Genomic DNA, 14,593 nt, shown 5'->3' on the forward strand with positions numbered 1-14,593 from the left:
GAACTAAATGTTCATGCCTAAATGTTTTTGGGGAAAACAGCAGATTATTGTACTTAATCATTTGCATGAATGTGCCAAAGCATTTGTGATTTTTCGAAAAGAATGAGACATTTTATGTTGTGCACAACTGACTTAATGATGTGGAGGATGGACAACTAATATTGAGAATTTCAGTTCAGAAATTCTTTTTTATGAAAGAATTTCCTGAGAAATGCACCAAAGCAACTGAAGTTCTGCCTTAACATTCCACCATGGTCCCCAAAAATACAGTATACCTTCTGTAAGACACTTTGGTAAGGTTGGTCAGCCTTTCTTAGCTATCTCTTACCACTGTGGTCATACTGCTAATGCCCCCCACCATCTTTACTGCACACCTCTGAAATGAGAAAATACTGTTAAGCAATATGTACTCTAATCATATAAGAATTGTGGGGGGGATGGGGTGCGATGTATATCACAATGGGCACACATGCAACATATTGTGAAAGGATGCAGTGTAAGAAAGATTTTAATATAGTTTTCAAATAATAAAGAAAAAATGTCATCATTTAGTCTTCATTAGGAACACACTGTTCATTATGTATTCATTCATTCATTCATTCATGCATACATTCCTTCATTTATTCATTCATTGGAAAGGTGTGGGGGTGTTCCCCCTATTTGTGATACCCCTAAAATAAACACATACCTCTCGAATGTGCAAAAGTCACAGCATATCAAAACTTTGATTCAGAATAATAATTGTTGTTTTCCTGCTATATTTTCCTTTTTAAGTTCTATGCAGTTCCTCTCAATACTTTCCTCTTTGGTTTGATAATGTCACTGTAAACTTTATTAGGGCCATAATTACTGTATCACTAAATGTAGGACTGTAGATAAAGCACAAAAAAATTCAAACAGAATACTGGAACACAGCTTTCGCATGATGAACTCGGACTAGAAATATCGAAATACTGAGAGTGATTCTTAGGCATGAAGTATATGCCTTGTTTATATGTTGTTTGAAGTATATGGCCCCCTTTAGAGGTTTCTTTCACTCAGGCCCTAATTTACACTGTCATGCTCTCAAATGATTAGGCTGGACAAAAGCCAGCTTGACCTCCTGCCATCATGGGTCCTAAACCTGCACCTACTGTCTTATTGTATGGTGGACACTGCTGCACACAGTTATCGTTTCTCTCCTCTTATATCCTCTCCTCTCGTCAGGAACTCAGATGGTCGTGGCAGACCTAACAGAGCCAGAGAAGCGGGCAGCAGCCCTGGCCAAACTGGGCCTTTGTTTTGGATTTGGGATGATCACAGGCTCCTCTCTGGGGGGCACTCTCAGCACACGCTATGGGTATGTTCTTTGCTCTGTCCCCTCGCCTGCCAGGCTTGCTTGGAAGGTTTTAAAATCGTTGTTATAAAAGCAGAAGCCTTCTTTGCCCAGTATAGATAATACAACAGGTGTTCCAGTTGTGCAATTTTCAGATGATGATCTTAATTAATATCGACTGAGCTGGAAAATAGCTGGTGAGTGTCACCATTGGTGTGTAGGCTATGCATATAGAGAATCTAGCTGAGCCACAGCTCTTGGTTCTGTCTTTTATGTGGTTTGCATACATGAATTAGATATGACTGAAAAGACATCTAGCTGCATGTTGGCTTAATTCAGCAGGGTTTAAGATCAATGTTGTAGGGTAAATGTCACATCTTTTACATCTTCTTCCAGAGTTAGACAGAAAACAGATCTTCAGCAAAGTTTTTCTTGATTGCTTTGGCACATTTCATGAAACATAATTAACATTCTCAAGACTATAAGAGCATTTCTCAAAACAGTTCATGCATATCACAACACTATGGTTTTGTTGCACATTCACCCAAAACAATTATCTCATGTTTCTAGAGCAAATGGTGCCACCAAAATAAAAAGTACAATCAGCGTAATTTTAACCATGAGTCAATCATGAACCATGAGCTCAACAATTCTGAACGATCGTCGGTTCCTACTTTCTCATTGTCATTGACTGATCATTTTTCTTTAGCAAATTAATATTCATTCATGTCAAAGATACCAGTTTCAACATTGAAAGGCTCTACTATTCATTACGGTGTGTGAAGTTCACTGGCATGAGAAAGCACTCACATGCACATGTATCTTTTGCAGTTTTCAAGACACAGTACAATAGCTAACAGAACACACAGCACTGTATAATACAAAAACAGAAAAATAGCAATACAAGGACAACAAAATCATGTATTGTGGGAACCAAAAACACAACAATGCTGTATCACTGCAATTTATAGAATATATTTTAAGTCATCTTAAAAACATAGTTAACAGTTTTGCATGTGGTGGCTAACACTATGATCAGGTCAGGTCAGGATGGGAAGCATGCGCTGATGCAGAGCGTTGCTGCACCCACCACATGCTGAAACTCCTCTGGATCCAAGCTGGCAACCCCCCTGGCAGACACACAGTCCAGTCCCACACTCGGGAAATGGGGCTGCAGCTGTCGATTATTTTAGTAATCGAGTAGTATATCGGTTATTCTATCGGTATACATATATCCTAAACTACGGCATAAATGTGCGTGTTACAATGATCCCAGGAGCTATGTTGTCTGGGGCTTTATGCCCCTGGTAGGGTCACCCAAGGCAAACAGGTCCTGGGTGAGGAACCAGACGAAGCACGGCTCAAAAACCCCTTATGATGAGAAAAATCCTGGATTCACGGTTTCCCTTGCCCGGACGCGGGTCACCGGGGCCCCCCCCTGGAGCCAGGCCTGGGGGTGGGGCTCGATGGCGAGCGCCTGGCGGCCAGGCCTACACCCATGGGGCCTGGTCGGGCGCAGCCCGAACAAGGCACGTGGGTCCCCCCTCCAATGGGCTCACCACCCATGGGAGGGGCCATAGGGGTCGGGTGCGAAGTGATCTGGGTGGCGGCCAAAGGCGGGGACCTTGGCGGTCCGATCCTCGGCTGCAGAAGCTAGCTCTAGGGACATGGAATGTCACCTCTCTGATGGGGAAAGAGCCTGAGCTGGTGCGCGAGGTTGTGAAGTTCCGGCTAGATATAGTCGGACTCACCTCGACGCACGGCTTGGGCTCTGGAACCAGTCTCCTTGAGGGGGGTTGGACCCTTTTCCACTCTGGAGTTGCCCGCGGGGAGAGGCGCCGAGCGGGCGTGGGCATACTTATTGCCCCCAGGCTGGGCGCCTGTACATTGGGGTTTACCGCAGTGGACGAGAGGGTAGCCTCCCTCCGCCTTCGGGTGGGGGGACGGGTCCTGACTGTTGTTTGCGCTTATGCGCCAAACAGCAGTTCGGAATACCCACCCTTTTTGGAGTCCTTGGAAGGGGTGTTGGAGAGCGCTCCTCCTGGGGACTCCCTTGTTCTGCTGGGGGACTTCAATGCTCACGTGGGCAGCGACAGTGAGACCTGGAGGGGCGTGATTGGGAGGAACGGCCCCCCCGATCTGAACCCGAGCGGTGTTTTGTTATTGGACTTCTGTGCTCGTCACGGACTGTCCATAATGAACACCATGTTCAAGCATAAGGGTGTCCATATGTGCACTTGGCACCAGGACACCCTAGGCCGCAGTTCGATGATCGACTTTGTAGTCGTGTCGTCGGACTTGCGGCCGCATGTTTTGGACACTCGGGTGAAGAGAGGGGCGGAGCTGTCAACCGATCACTACCTGGTGGTGGGTTGGCTCCGCTGGTGGGGGAGGAAGCCGGCCAGGCCTGGCAGGCCCAAGCGTATAGTGAGGGTCTGCTGGGAACGTCTGGCGGAATCCCCTGTCAGGGAGAGTTTCAACTCCTACCTCCAGCAGAACTTCTCCCATATCCCGGGGGAGGCGGGGGACATTGAGTCCGAATGGGCCATGTTCCGTGCCTCCATTGTGGAGGCGGCTGACCGGAGCTGCGGCCGCAAGGTGGTCGGTGCCTGTCGCGGCGGTAATCCCCGAACCCGCTGGTGGACACCGGTGGTAAGGGATGCCGTCAAGCTGAAGAAGGAGTCTTATCGGGCCTTTCTGGCCTGTGGGACTCCAGACGCAGCTGACGGCTACCGGCAGGCCAAGCGGAATGCGGCTTTGGCGGTCGCTGAGGCAAAAACTCGGGTGTGGGAGGAGTTTGGTGAGGCCATGGAGAACGACTTCCGGACGGCTTCGAGGAGATTCTGGTCCACCATCCGGCGGCTCCGGGCGGGAAAGCGGTGCAGCATCAACACTATTTATGGTGGGGATGGTGCGCTGCTGACCTCAGCTCGGGACGTTTTGGGTCGGTGGAGGGAGTACTTCGAAGACCTCCTCAATCCCACCGACACGCCTTCCAATATGGAAGCAGAGTGTGGGGACTTGGGGGTGGACTCGCCTATCTCGGGGGTGGAGGTCGCTGAGGTGGTCAAAAAGCTCCTCGGTGGCCGGGCCCCGGGGGTGGACGAGATTCGCCCAGAGTTCCTCAAGGCTCTGGATGCTGCGGGGCTGTCCTGGTTGACACGTATCTGCAGCATCGCGTGGACATCGGGGGCAGTACCTCTGGACTGGCAGACCGGGGTGGTGGTCCCCTTCTTTAAGAAGGGGGACCGGAGGGTGTGCTCCAACTACAGGGGGATCACACTCCTCAGCCTCCCTGGTAAGGTCTATTCGGGGGTCCTGGAAAGGAGGGTCCGCCGGATTGTCGAACCTCGGATTCAGGAGGAGCAGTGTGGTTTTCGCCCTGGCCGTGGAACAGTGGACCAGCTCTATACTCTCAGCAGGGTTCTGGAGGGTTCATGGGAGTTTGCCCGACCAGTCTACATGTGTTTTGTGGACTTGGAAAAGGCATTCGACCGTGTCCCTCGTGGGGTCCTGTGGGGAGTGCTCCGGGAGTATGGGGTACCGGGCTCCCTTTTAAGGGCGGTTCGGTCCCTGTATGACCGGTGCCAGAGTTTGGTCCGCATGGGCGGCAATAAGTCGGACTCGTTTCCGGTGAGGGTTGGACTCCGTCAGGGCTTCCCTTTGTCACCGATTCTGTTCATAGTTTTTATGGACAGAATTTCTAGGCGCAGCCAGGGCGTTGAGGGCGTCCGGTTCGGTGACCTCAGGATTAGGTCTCTGCTTTTTGCGGATGATGTGGTTCTGTTGGCCTCATCGAGCCGTGACCTTCAGCTCTCGCTGGAGCAGTTCGCAGCCGAGTGCGAAGCGGCTGGGATGAGAATCAGCACCTCCAAATCCGAGACCATGGTTCTCAGCCGGAAAAGGATAGAGTGCTCTCTCCGGGTTGGGGATGGGGTCCTCCCCCAAGTGGAGGAGTTTAAGTATCTCGGGATCTTGTTCACGAGTGGGGGAACGATGGAGCGGGAGATCGACAGGCGGATCGGTGCGGCGTCGGCAGTCATGCGGGCGCTGCATCGGTCTGTCATGGTGAAGAGAGAGCTGAGCTAAAAGGCGAAGCTCTCGATTTACCAGTCGATCTACGTTCCTACCCTCACCTATGGTCATGAGCTTTGGGTAGTGACCGAAAGAACGAGATCGCGGGTACAAGCGGCCGAAATGAGTTTCCTCCGCAGGGTGGCTGGGCTCTCCCTTAGAGATAGGGTGAGGAGCTCAGTCATTCGGGAGGGACTCAGAGTAGAGCCGCTGCTCCTCCGCATCGAGAGGAGCCAGATGAGGTGGCTCGGGCATCTGATCAGGATGCCTCCGGGACGCCTCCCTGGGGAGGTATTCCGGGCATGTCCCACTGGGAGGAGGCCCCGGGGAAGACCCAGGACACGCTGGAGAGACTATGTCTCTCGGCTGGCCTGGGAACGCCTCGGGGTCCCCCCAGAGGAGCTGGACGAAGTGGCCGGGGAGAGGGAAGTCTGGGTCTCCCTGCTGAGGCTGCTGCCCCCGCCACCCGACCCCGGATTAAGCGGGAGATGATGGATGGATGGATGGATACGGCATAAATGTACATGTTCATGTGTGTGTAAGTGAATGTGAGAATGTGTTTGTGTGTTACAGAATAAGTGTGTGTGTAAGCCTTTAAAGGAGCATGTGGCAGTAGGACAATTCAGTGTCTCACAGTTTTACTGGTCCTAGGCTGTTGGGGGAGGGGCGGTTGGTAATTTTTATATTATATTATTTATATTATGATAATTATGTAATATTATTCATATTAATCTAAATCTGCAAAATAATATTACTAAAGCCTTGTAATAGATCTAGTTGAGTAAACCTCATGCTCCCCTTTAGACTCTGCACTGCACTGTCACTGCAACAAAATGTGACGGCTGCTGTCAGCCTGCTGCCAGTTGCCAAATTTAAATATTGTGTCTAAGCTTATCTGCATACAGTTTATCTGCATAAAAACATCTTCTATTTTAACTTGTATAGCTTTACTGTAGCTTTGCTGCTGTGGAAGACAAACGGCGGTGGATGGGAGCAGCTGAAAATATCCCTTTCCTTCACCTTTCAGCTTGTTAAACAGCTGGTTTGATTAAGGACTCTCGCCAGCTCTTTACCAGGTTTAGTAGTGATTACAAGCACTGCTGTTGTTTTCCATCACTCCAACTGAGTTCACCATCTCTGTAATGGAACCGTCTCATGAAATAACACCCTTTAGTCACCATTACTGTTATGATTGCTGGACACAGAAGCAGGAACGGGGAGATGAGGAATCAGTATCGAAGGGTTTATTTGGATTCACTCCAAATACAGGACACAGGACCATGTAACATCAAAACGTCAATGACAGACCTGGGGTTACAGACTCTGACATGGACTTAAATAAACCAGACGAATCAAACTGACAGAAAACAGCTGGTCGCAATCGGGGTTGCATACATGATTAATAAGGAGGCATGGCACACAAGAGGATCGTACCGGCAGGTCATGACAATTACACTCGTATTACCCAATATATTAGACAAAATAAGAGAAAATAAGACATATTACACGTTACAAATATCATATTATTATTGTACATTTAATTACGAAGAGCAAAGATACTTCCGATGCATAGTGATGTATCATTTATACTGTCTCGATCAACTTTTTAATGAATATACAAAAAACCGCGATCGAGTGAAGCCGTGAAAGTCAAAGCGTGAAGTGGCGAGGCACGACTGTAATAATCCTCCGAGTGAAACACGGTGATCAGTAAGCAGTACATAGTCATGCAGATTACACGAAGCATCAAAGCAAAGAATTTGCATCGAGGATTTTTTGTAATCGAGTTATTCGAGTTACTCGATGAATCGTTGCAGCCCTAATGTCCATCCATCTGCTGCAGCCAGGTGTTACGTGGGCGTCCCCTTGGCCTGGTCCAGTCGCTCGGATCTTTAGCAATGAGAATCCTGCGAGTCGGTTGACCCTCAGGGAATCGCTCCACATGGCTGTAGTAGAGCTGGCCAGTATGACCAAAAATTTATATCACGGTATTTTTCAAAGTTATATCGGTTTCACAGTATTTTTTTAAGTATGACTGGGCGTTTACCACATTTTACAGAATTTTACAGGACACATTTTTGTTTTACGTTTTTACGTTGTTCCCACATTAACTATATTATTTTATTATTAGCCATTGCGCTTATCTGCTACCTTAATGATAACATACGGCTAACGTGTTTGTTGGCTAACTGCTTATAGATAAACGGCTAATGTTAAGGTGTGCGTCGGCCAAGTTATCATTTTTGATAAGTGTTTAGTTCAGTGTTGCTGGAACACGAGATTTACTGACCTCACAAAATTTCTCATAAAGACCAGGATGTCGGTCTTTAAGATGCTTCACCAGATTTGACCTGTTACTTGACTTCATCGCCACAACTTTGTAGCACTGTTTGCATAGATGCTTATTGACATCCTTAGCCTTTCCATGCTTGTCTGCAAAATACTTCCAAATGGCACTTGTGCATTTTTTCACTAAAGCAGCTTGCTGCCTTCAACTGCAGCATGTGCCGTGTTCAGCCAACTCGGAATGTGTGCATAAACCAGCGTGAATGCGTTCACTGGCTATTGAGAGGAGGGGAGGGGCTGCGCGAGTGTGTGCATGCGTGCACACACACCTGCACTGTAGTGGTGCTGTGTGAAGTTTGGCGAATGAGGTGAAAATCGCACTGTTGGTATCAATAATGGTGAAAATCAGTATCTAATCAAATACAATTTTTTTAAATCGATTGGTATCTGAGAATCGAATTTTCACAACCCCAGTATCTCATTATTTTCAGTTCCTGCATCAGCTATATCTTCCGTTTCTGATCTTTTATGGTACATTTTTAGTGGTGCAGCAGTGAAAAAGGTCCCCCCTTAAACAGTTTACAGCTGCGCCATTTTCCAAACGTTGTGAAGGCTATTTAAGCCAGAAATTGCGAGATAAGAAAAATTCATATCATAACAATAAGAAATGGTTTTCGGCATGAACCGGTATACCGCCCAGCACTAGGCTGTAGTACTGTAATTGACGCTCCCTCACAATGCAGATAATGTGCCTCATTCGGGTCTCTTCTAGCAACCGCTCATTTGACTCAAAATCAAACCAGCGGTACCTCGGGATTCTCCGAAGAGACACAGTACCGAAGGAGTCCAGTCTTCGTCCCAGCTCACTGGATAGTGGCCAAGTCTCACAGCCATACAGCAAGACAGGGAGCACCAGGACTTCGTCCTCTTGCAAAGATATAGAGAGCACCCACACACTCCTTGGTCTTCATCTAGGATACCCACAATACCAGACACTCCTTGCTTAGTCTCTCGGGAGCCCCAATCAGAACCCATCAGAAACAGCTTGATCTTGGACTCTGGCCAAGTCCAGCCTCATTCTCCTAGGTAACCTACTGGATCTACGCTGAATTTTCAGTGGCAACAACAAGACTGTGATCAGAATTCACAAATTGGGCACTTCTGTAGACCCTGCAGTTCTGCAGGAGCCTTCAGGATCTGTCCAAGTGATCAATCTTCTTCATCACACCACCAATATTGGAGTACCAAGTCCAATGATGTGACTCAGGGTATTGGAACCAGGAACCATCAATTTGCAGTCCCTGACCTTTCGCAAAGTCAAGGAACATGGAGCCACTCTCACCCTGGTCTCCAGAACCATGGGGAATGACACAATCCTCATAGCCAGCTCTGTCAGTGCCAGTGGTTGCATTGAAGTCACACATGAACAGATGAGTGTCACCTCGTGGGCACCCATCAAACACCGAGCGAAGTTGTGAGTAAAATGTCTCCCTTAATGAGACATTACTCACTGTGGTTGGAGCATGCACTGAGACAACAGACAAGTCACCTAAGGAGTGCCTTAGCCTGAGTCTCATAATACGATTGTTGAAAGGAATGTCATTTGACTTCATCAAGAGGGGCTGATCTGCTACAGGAAGTATGGCAGCCATCAGACCGACCAGACCAAAAGTAGGTATACTCATCTACAGAGATCTGGTCACTCCCCAGTCTGCATACCTCAGAGAGTGCTACCACTGAAATGAGTTTATGAAGTTCCCCCGACAGCAGAGAAAGATGGTTATCTTGCTTGAGAGACAAGACATTCCACATGCCTACTCAGGTGGGGTGCCACTGGGACTCAAACTGGGACCCAAGTGCCGCCATACAGCAGGCAATGCTTCACCACCACACCAGCCCTGATCCCCAGCAGGACTGACCCTGTTGAGATGAGATGAGAACCCTTTATTGCTGTTGCAATACACCATGTCACTAGTCACAAGTACCAGCGAAAAAACTGGCTATCAACCCGACCATACATATACACAAACATCACAGTAGGGGGTAGACAGGTCGGGAGACAGGGGCAAACAGAGAGAAGAAAAGAAACAGAATAACATGAGGAGAGAGGAGGAGAATAAAAAAACAGCCCACAGACTGTACTCCAGTGGGGAGTACATTGTAGGAACCGAAAAAAACACCTCAGCAACATAAGCACATGGTCACTACACCTTACAACATAAAATGACACAACTGGCAACAGATGAGGGAAATGGGGAAATGGAGGTAGTCCAGCATAGACAAACAGCCATCCGGTCCTGCAGCCACGAGGGCGCTGGTCACAGACCCACCTGTTCACGCTGGGGGTATAAAGCGGCGAAGGCGTGGGATGGGGGGAGGGTGCGGTCAGTCCTTGGGATTGGGGGAGAGGAATGCAAGAGAGTCTCACTGCCTTATTCTTCTGGGGGAGTTGTTAGTTCAGCAGCGGCCTTGGCCGAGGCCAGTGCTGGTTGGGGGGAGCCAAAACCTGATAGGATAGGGTTGTTTGGGTTTTCGGGCAAGAAGCTGTAATTTCCCGCTCCCCTAATGTCCACGCTAGTCTCCGCCATCCAATAATTTTTGCAAAGTCGTGAGCTTCTCCATGATGTTTTCCAATTTGCGATCCATAGTCACAGTGATGTTATCCAGTTGTCACAGTCTGAGTGCTAACAGGTCTGCCCAATCATTCCGGCCAGCCTAGTGGGGTTTTGAGCGGCTGTCACTTTTTTCTTCAATCTTAGATAAACCAGGGCAATGCGTAATCCAATCAGCATAATACCTGTAATCATGGTTCCGAATAGGTAGATGTCTTCAATGTCTTCCACGGAAAGAGCTGCCAGGCACACAACCCTCCACTTCCTCCATCCGTCCATCGTGTAGCCAGTTGCGTACGTTCCTGCAGGACAGTCAGGTTCCCCCAAACCTAGGCTTCTCGTCGAGAAGATGGTGTCAATTGCATTGAGAGACCAGCTGATCAAATCCATGAAATCCTATTAGCTTGCCAAGAGTTTTGACTCTTCTAGGGATGATGCTCCCGAAGGCTTACCCCCATCCTCTTCATGATTGACATCGAGAGCCTAGACACCCCATTTAAAACCTCATTTAGGCCGCCTGTATTCAGGATCTCATTCTTTCGGTCATTACCCATAGCTCATGATCATAGGTGAGGGTTCGGACGAAGATGGACCAATAGATCGAGAGCTTTGCTTTCTGGCTCAGTTCTTAGCCACGACAAACTGGTTAAGCGCCTGCAAAACTGCAGACGCCGCTCCTATCCGTCTGTCCAGCTCTCGATCTCGCCTACCCTCACTTGTGAATGAGACCCCGAGACACTTGAACTCCTCCATTTGAGGCAATACCTCCTCCCTGACCTGAAGAGGGCAATCTAGCTGAGAACCATGGTCTCAGACTTGGAGGTGCTAATCCTCATCCCTGCTGCTTCACACTCAGCTGCAAACCGCCCCAGAGCACACTGGAGGTCCCCAGCAGATGAAGCCAACAGGACAGCATCATCTGCAAAAAATCAGCGACGCAATCCTGAGGCCACCAAACTGGACCCTCAACACCCTGGCTGCACCTAGAAAACCTGTCCATAAATATTACAAACAGGACCGATGACAAAGGGCAACTCTGGCGGAGCCCAACACACACTGGGAACATGTCCGACTTATTACCGGCAATGCGGACCAAGCTTCTGCTGCGTTCATACAGGGACTGAATCACCCTCAGTAGTGAGCCCTGAACCCCATACTCTCAAAGCACCCCTACAGAGCACCACAGGGTCCAGAAAACACATGTAGACTGGACAGGCAAACTCCCAGGCCCCCTCCAGTACCCTCGCAAGGGTATAAAGCTGGTTCAGTGTTCCACGGCCAGGAAGAAGACTGCATTCCTCCTGAATCCGAGATTTGACTATCAATCTCACCCTCTTTTCCAGTACCCCGGAATAGACTTTCCCAGGAAGGCTGAGAAGTTTGATCACCCTCCGGTCCCCTCTCTTAAATAAGGGGGCCACCACCCAGGTCTGACTATCCAGTGGCACTGTCCCTGACCTCCACATGCTGTTAACAAGGCATGTTAGCCATGACAGCCCCACAACATCCAGAGACTTTAGGTACTCCGGGCCAATCTCATCCACCCCCGGTCCCCGGCCACCACATAGCTCTTTAACCACCCTGGCCACCTCAGCCCCAGTGACGGGCAAGTCCACCCCAGCCCCCTCAGGCTCTATGCCCTCAAATGTCTCAAAGGCAGTGTGCGTAGATGTAACTGAGGCAGGGTTGAGGAGGTTCTCAAAGTATTCCTTTCACCTCCGGATGATGTCCTCAGGTGAGGTCAACAGCACCCCCTCTCCACTATAACCAGAAGCTGCTTTTGCCTCCTGATATTCCAGATGGTTTGCCAGAACCTTTTTGAGGTCGACCGAAGCTCGTTGGATTGCCACCTTATCGTGGAGGGGTTTGCGTGCCTCAGTGACCCTGGGGGCTATGTTGTTGGGGGCAATAGCCCCTGGTAGGGTCTCCCAAGGCAAAAATGTCCCAGGTGAGGGGCCAGACAAAGAGCAATTTGAAAAACCCCTGATGAGAAAGAATACTACCAAGGTCTCGTCTCCCTTGCCCGGACTAGGGTCACCAGGGCCCCACCCTGGAGCCAGGCCTGGGGGAGGGGGCTGCTGGCGAGCGCCTAGTGGCCAGGCCTTGGCCCGTGGGGCCCAGCCGGACCCAGCCCAAAAGAGGTACGCACTGGGTCCATCACCCGCAAGAGGAATGTCAGGGGTTTGGTGCATTGTGGATCAGGTGGTGGCCAAGGGAAGCCTTTGCAGACCAATCCCCTGACAAAACTGGCTGTCTAAGTGAAATCCAGGTTTTTTAATTGAAATGGTTGAAATGGTAGTTTACAAGCCCTGTCTGTAGCTCATGGTGTCCCTCCTGACATTAGATGGCCATACTAACTTGCACACATATTAAAACATTTGAAAATTTGTGTGGAGCAATGAGAAATGATGCTCTGCTGTGCAGAAGTGACATTATGGTGTGGGGATTACACTTGTTTTTTTGCAAATGTTAATTGTCATTTGAGAAATGCTCCAAAGCGTTTGAGAAAAACTATTTCAAGTATTTTTATAGTGGAATACCTATGACTATCTACCCATAAAATGCCACAAATTAAAAAGCTTTTGAAGTACATTTGGCTGTTCTTTTGAAAGCATGAGAAATGTATGAGCTCAGATATCAGAGGTTGGTGAACTCTACTGTATTGTTAGCTGTAGCACATGTTCTTGTCTGCAGAGATATTATTGGGCAGAATGCTTTCTGTTCCCACTTCATCTCAAAGAAACCCACATTTTTTTGTATTACTTCTTTTCTTGCTTTTTGCATGTTATCTGCTATTTCTGAAGACATTAAGTGGAGTTTTTTATCTGTTTAATGTAGCATGATCTGTCCTCTGAATTGAGCAGAACTGATATATACCAAAATATTTAGTCATGCTTCTTTCTGTTTGAAATTTGCACACACACGAGTCATTCTCAGGAGAACCTTTAGGCAGTTAGAGGCATGCCATGGCACACACCTTCCAATGAAAAGCTAAAACCTTTGAAACTTTTCCTTAGTTTTTTTTCCATTTATTTAGCAAACATTTCTTTTTCTAGGTGCAGGTCGTGAGAAATCCACCTATACTATGTATGTATGTTTCTGTGGTCTGTGGCCGCATGGTTTGCAGAATGACTTCGCCACTGGGAACATGACCCTAATTGCTCCAGGGACTGGCTGACCCTGCTTTCTCAAGTATGTGTTTGCCAGTTCAATCTTTATCATCAATCTAATGTATATGTAGAGCAGAAAGCAGTGACTCTTGTTTGAAAATATTCAAGAACAAATAAGTCAATGTGAATTGTCACTTTTAAATGCAGCAAGGAAGGACCTATTCAGGTGCTTAAGGTTTTTTTTCTGTATTCTTGAGCATCTATGAAAATTTGATCACACCATTCAGGTTATTTCCTGATGGGATCCTGGTTGCTGGTTTTCAATCACACCCAGGGAAAATGGACGCCCTTCAGTAAAGCTGCACATGACACTGGGGCGCGGCCCAGTCGACAGAGAGTGCCTTGTTCACTCCTGCACCGGCTTGGTGTCACAGCCCGTCTAAAGCTCTCTGCACGTGAGACCTGTTCAGGCAGAGCTGTGGGGTTTTCCATGGTAATCAGCAGGAAACCCTGCGCAATCCCTTCCTCATTCCTCCTTATCTCCCTGTTGAAGTCTTTTATACTTCGGTGCTCTCAAGGTCAGTCTGAACACCTCAGCTGTTTCAGCCAATCGTGGGCTGCTGGCTGTTCTGAATGTACCTCTGTACTCTTCACATACATACATGTAACTGTGTAAATAGCTCCTGTCAGGTGTCTACTGGTGCAAACTTGGATATCCAATGACCATTTTGCAGATCTGGCAGCATCTTTTATTGTTATTGCTTGAGTAGAAAAGCCGAGATTAAGGCAAGTGCTGTCTAGCAACTGTCAGCAGGATTTTATAGTTTTGTGCTTTGTGAGTTAGAAAGTAAGCAGCTGTTTGAGTTGAGCTCCGTGTTTGAAGTATTGTAGTTATGCTTACAGTAGTGGAGTTACCCAGAAAGAGTTGAAGATGTAATTGTTGCCAAAGATGAGTTCCTATAGTTACATAAACAGCACATTTCAGTTATTTTAGATCATTGGTGCTGTAAAGCTTGAAATAACAGATTTTTACTATTATTGTTTGATTTAAATTATCACATAAATAATAAGTGATTTGCTGAATGGCCTGAATACTGTTGTAAGGCCCTGTATGTGTATGTGTCATATCAAACAGTTACTGAAAAGGACCTTTATCCATCCAACTGCTTATGTTATTCAGGGTTATGGGGGCCGAG

General features: G+C 47.9%; 1 protein-coding gene across 1 annotated transcript in view; it reads left to right on the plus strand.

The window, feature by feature from the left end:
- The window catches only part of slc22a18 (solute carrier family 22 member 18), a 65,148-nt gene that overhangs the window by 10,198 nt on the left and 40,357 nt on the right, over nt 1–14,593 (plus strand). Inside the window, exon 4 of the mRNA XM_048969762.1 lies at nt 1,207–1,339. Within this exon, the coding sequence (XP_048825719.1) occupies nt 1,207–1,339 (133 nt within the window). The remainder of the gene's footprint in view (nt 1–1,206; nt 1,340–14,593) is intronic.

The sequence above is a fragment of the Brienomyrus brachyistius genome, chromosome 11 (genome assembly GCF_023856365.1).
Source record: "Brienomyrus brachyistius isolate T26 chromosome 11, BBRACH_0.4, whole genome shotgun sequence".
Lineage (NCBI taxonomy): Eukaryota > Metazoa > Chordata > Actinopteri > Osteoglossiformes > Mormyridae > Brienomyrus > Brienomyrus brachyistius.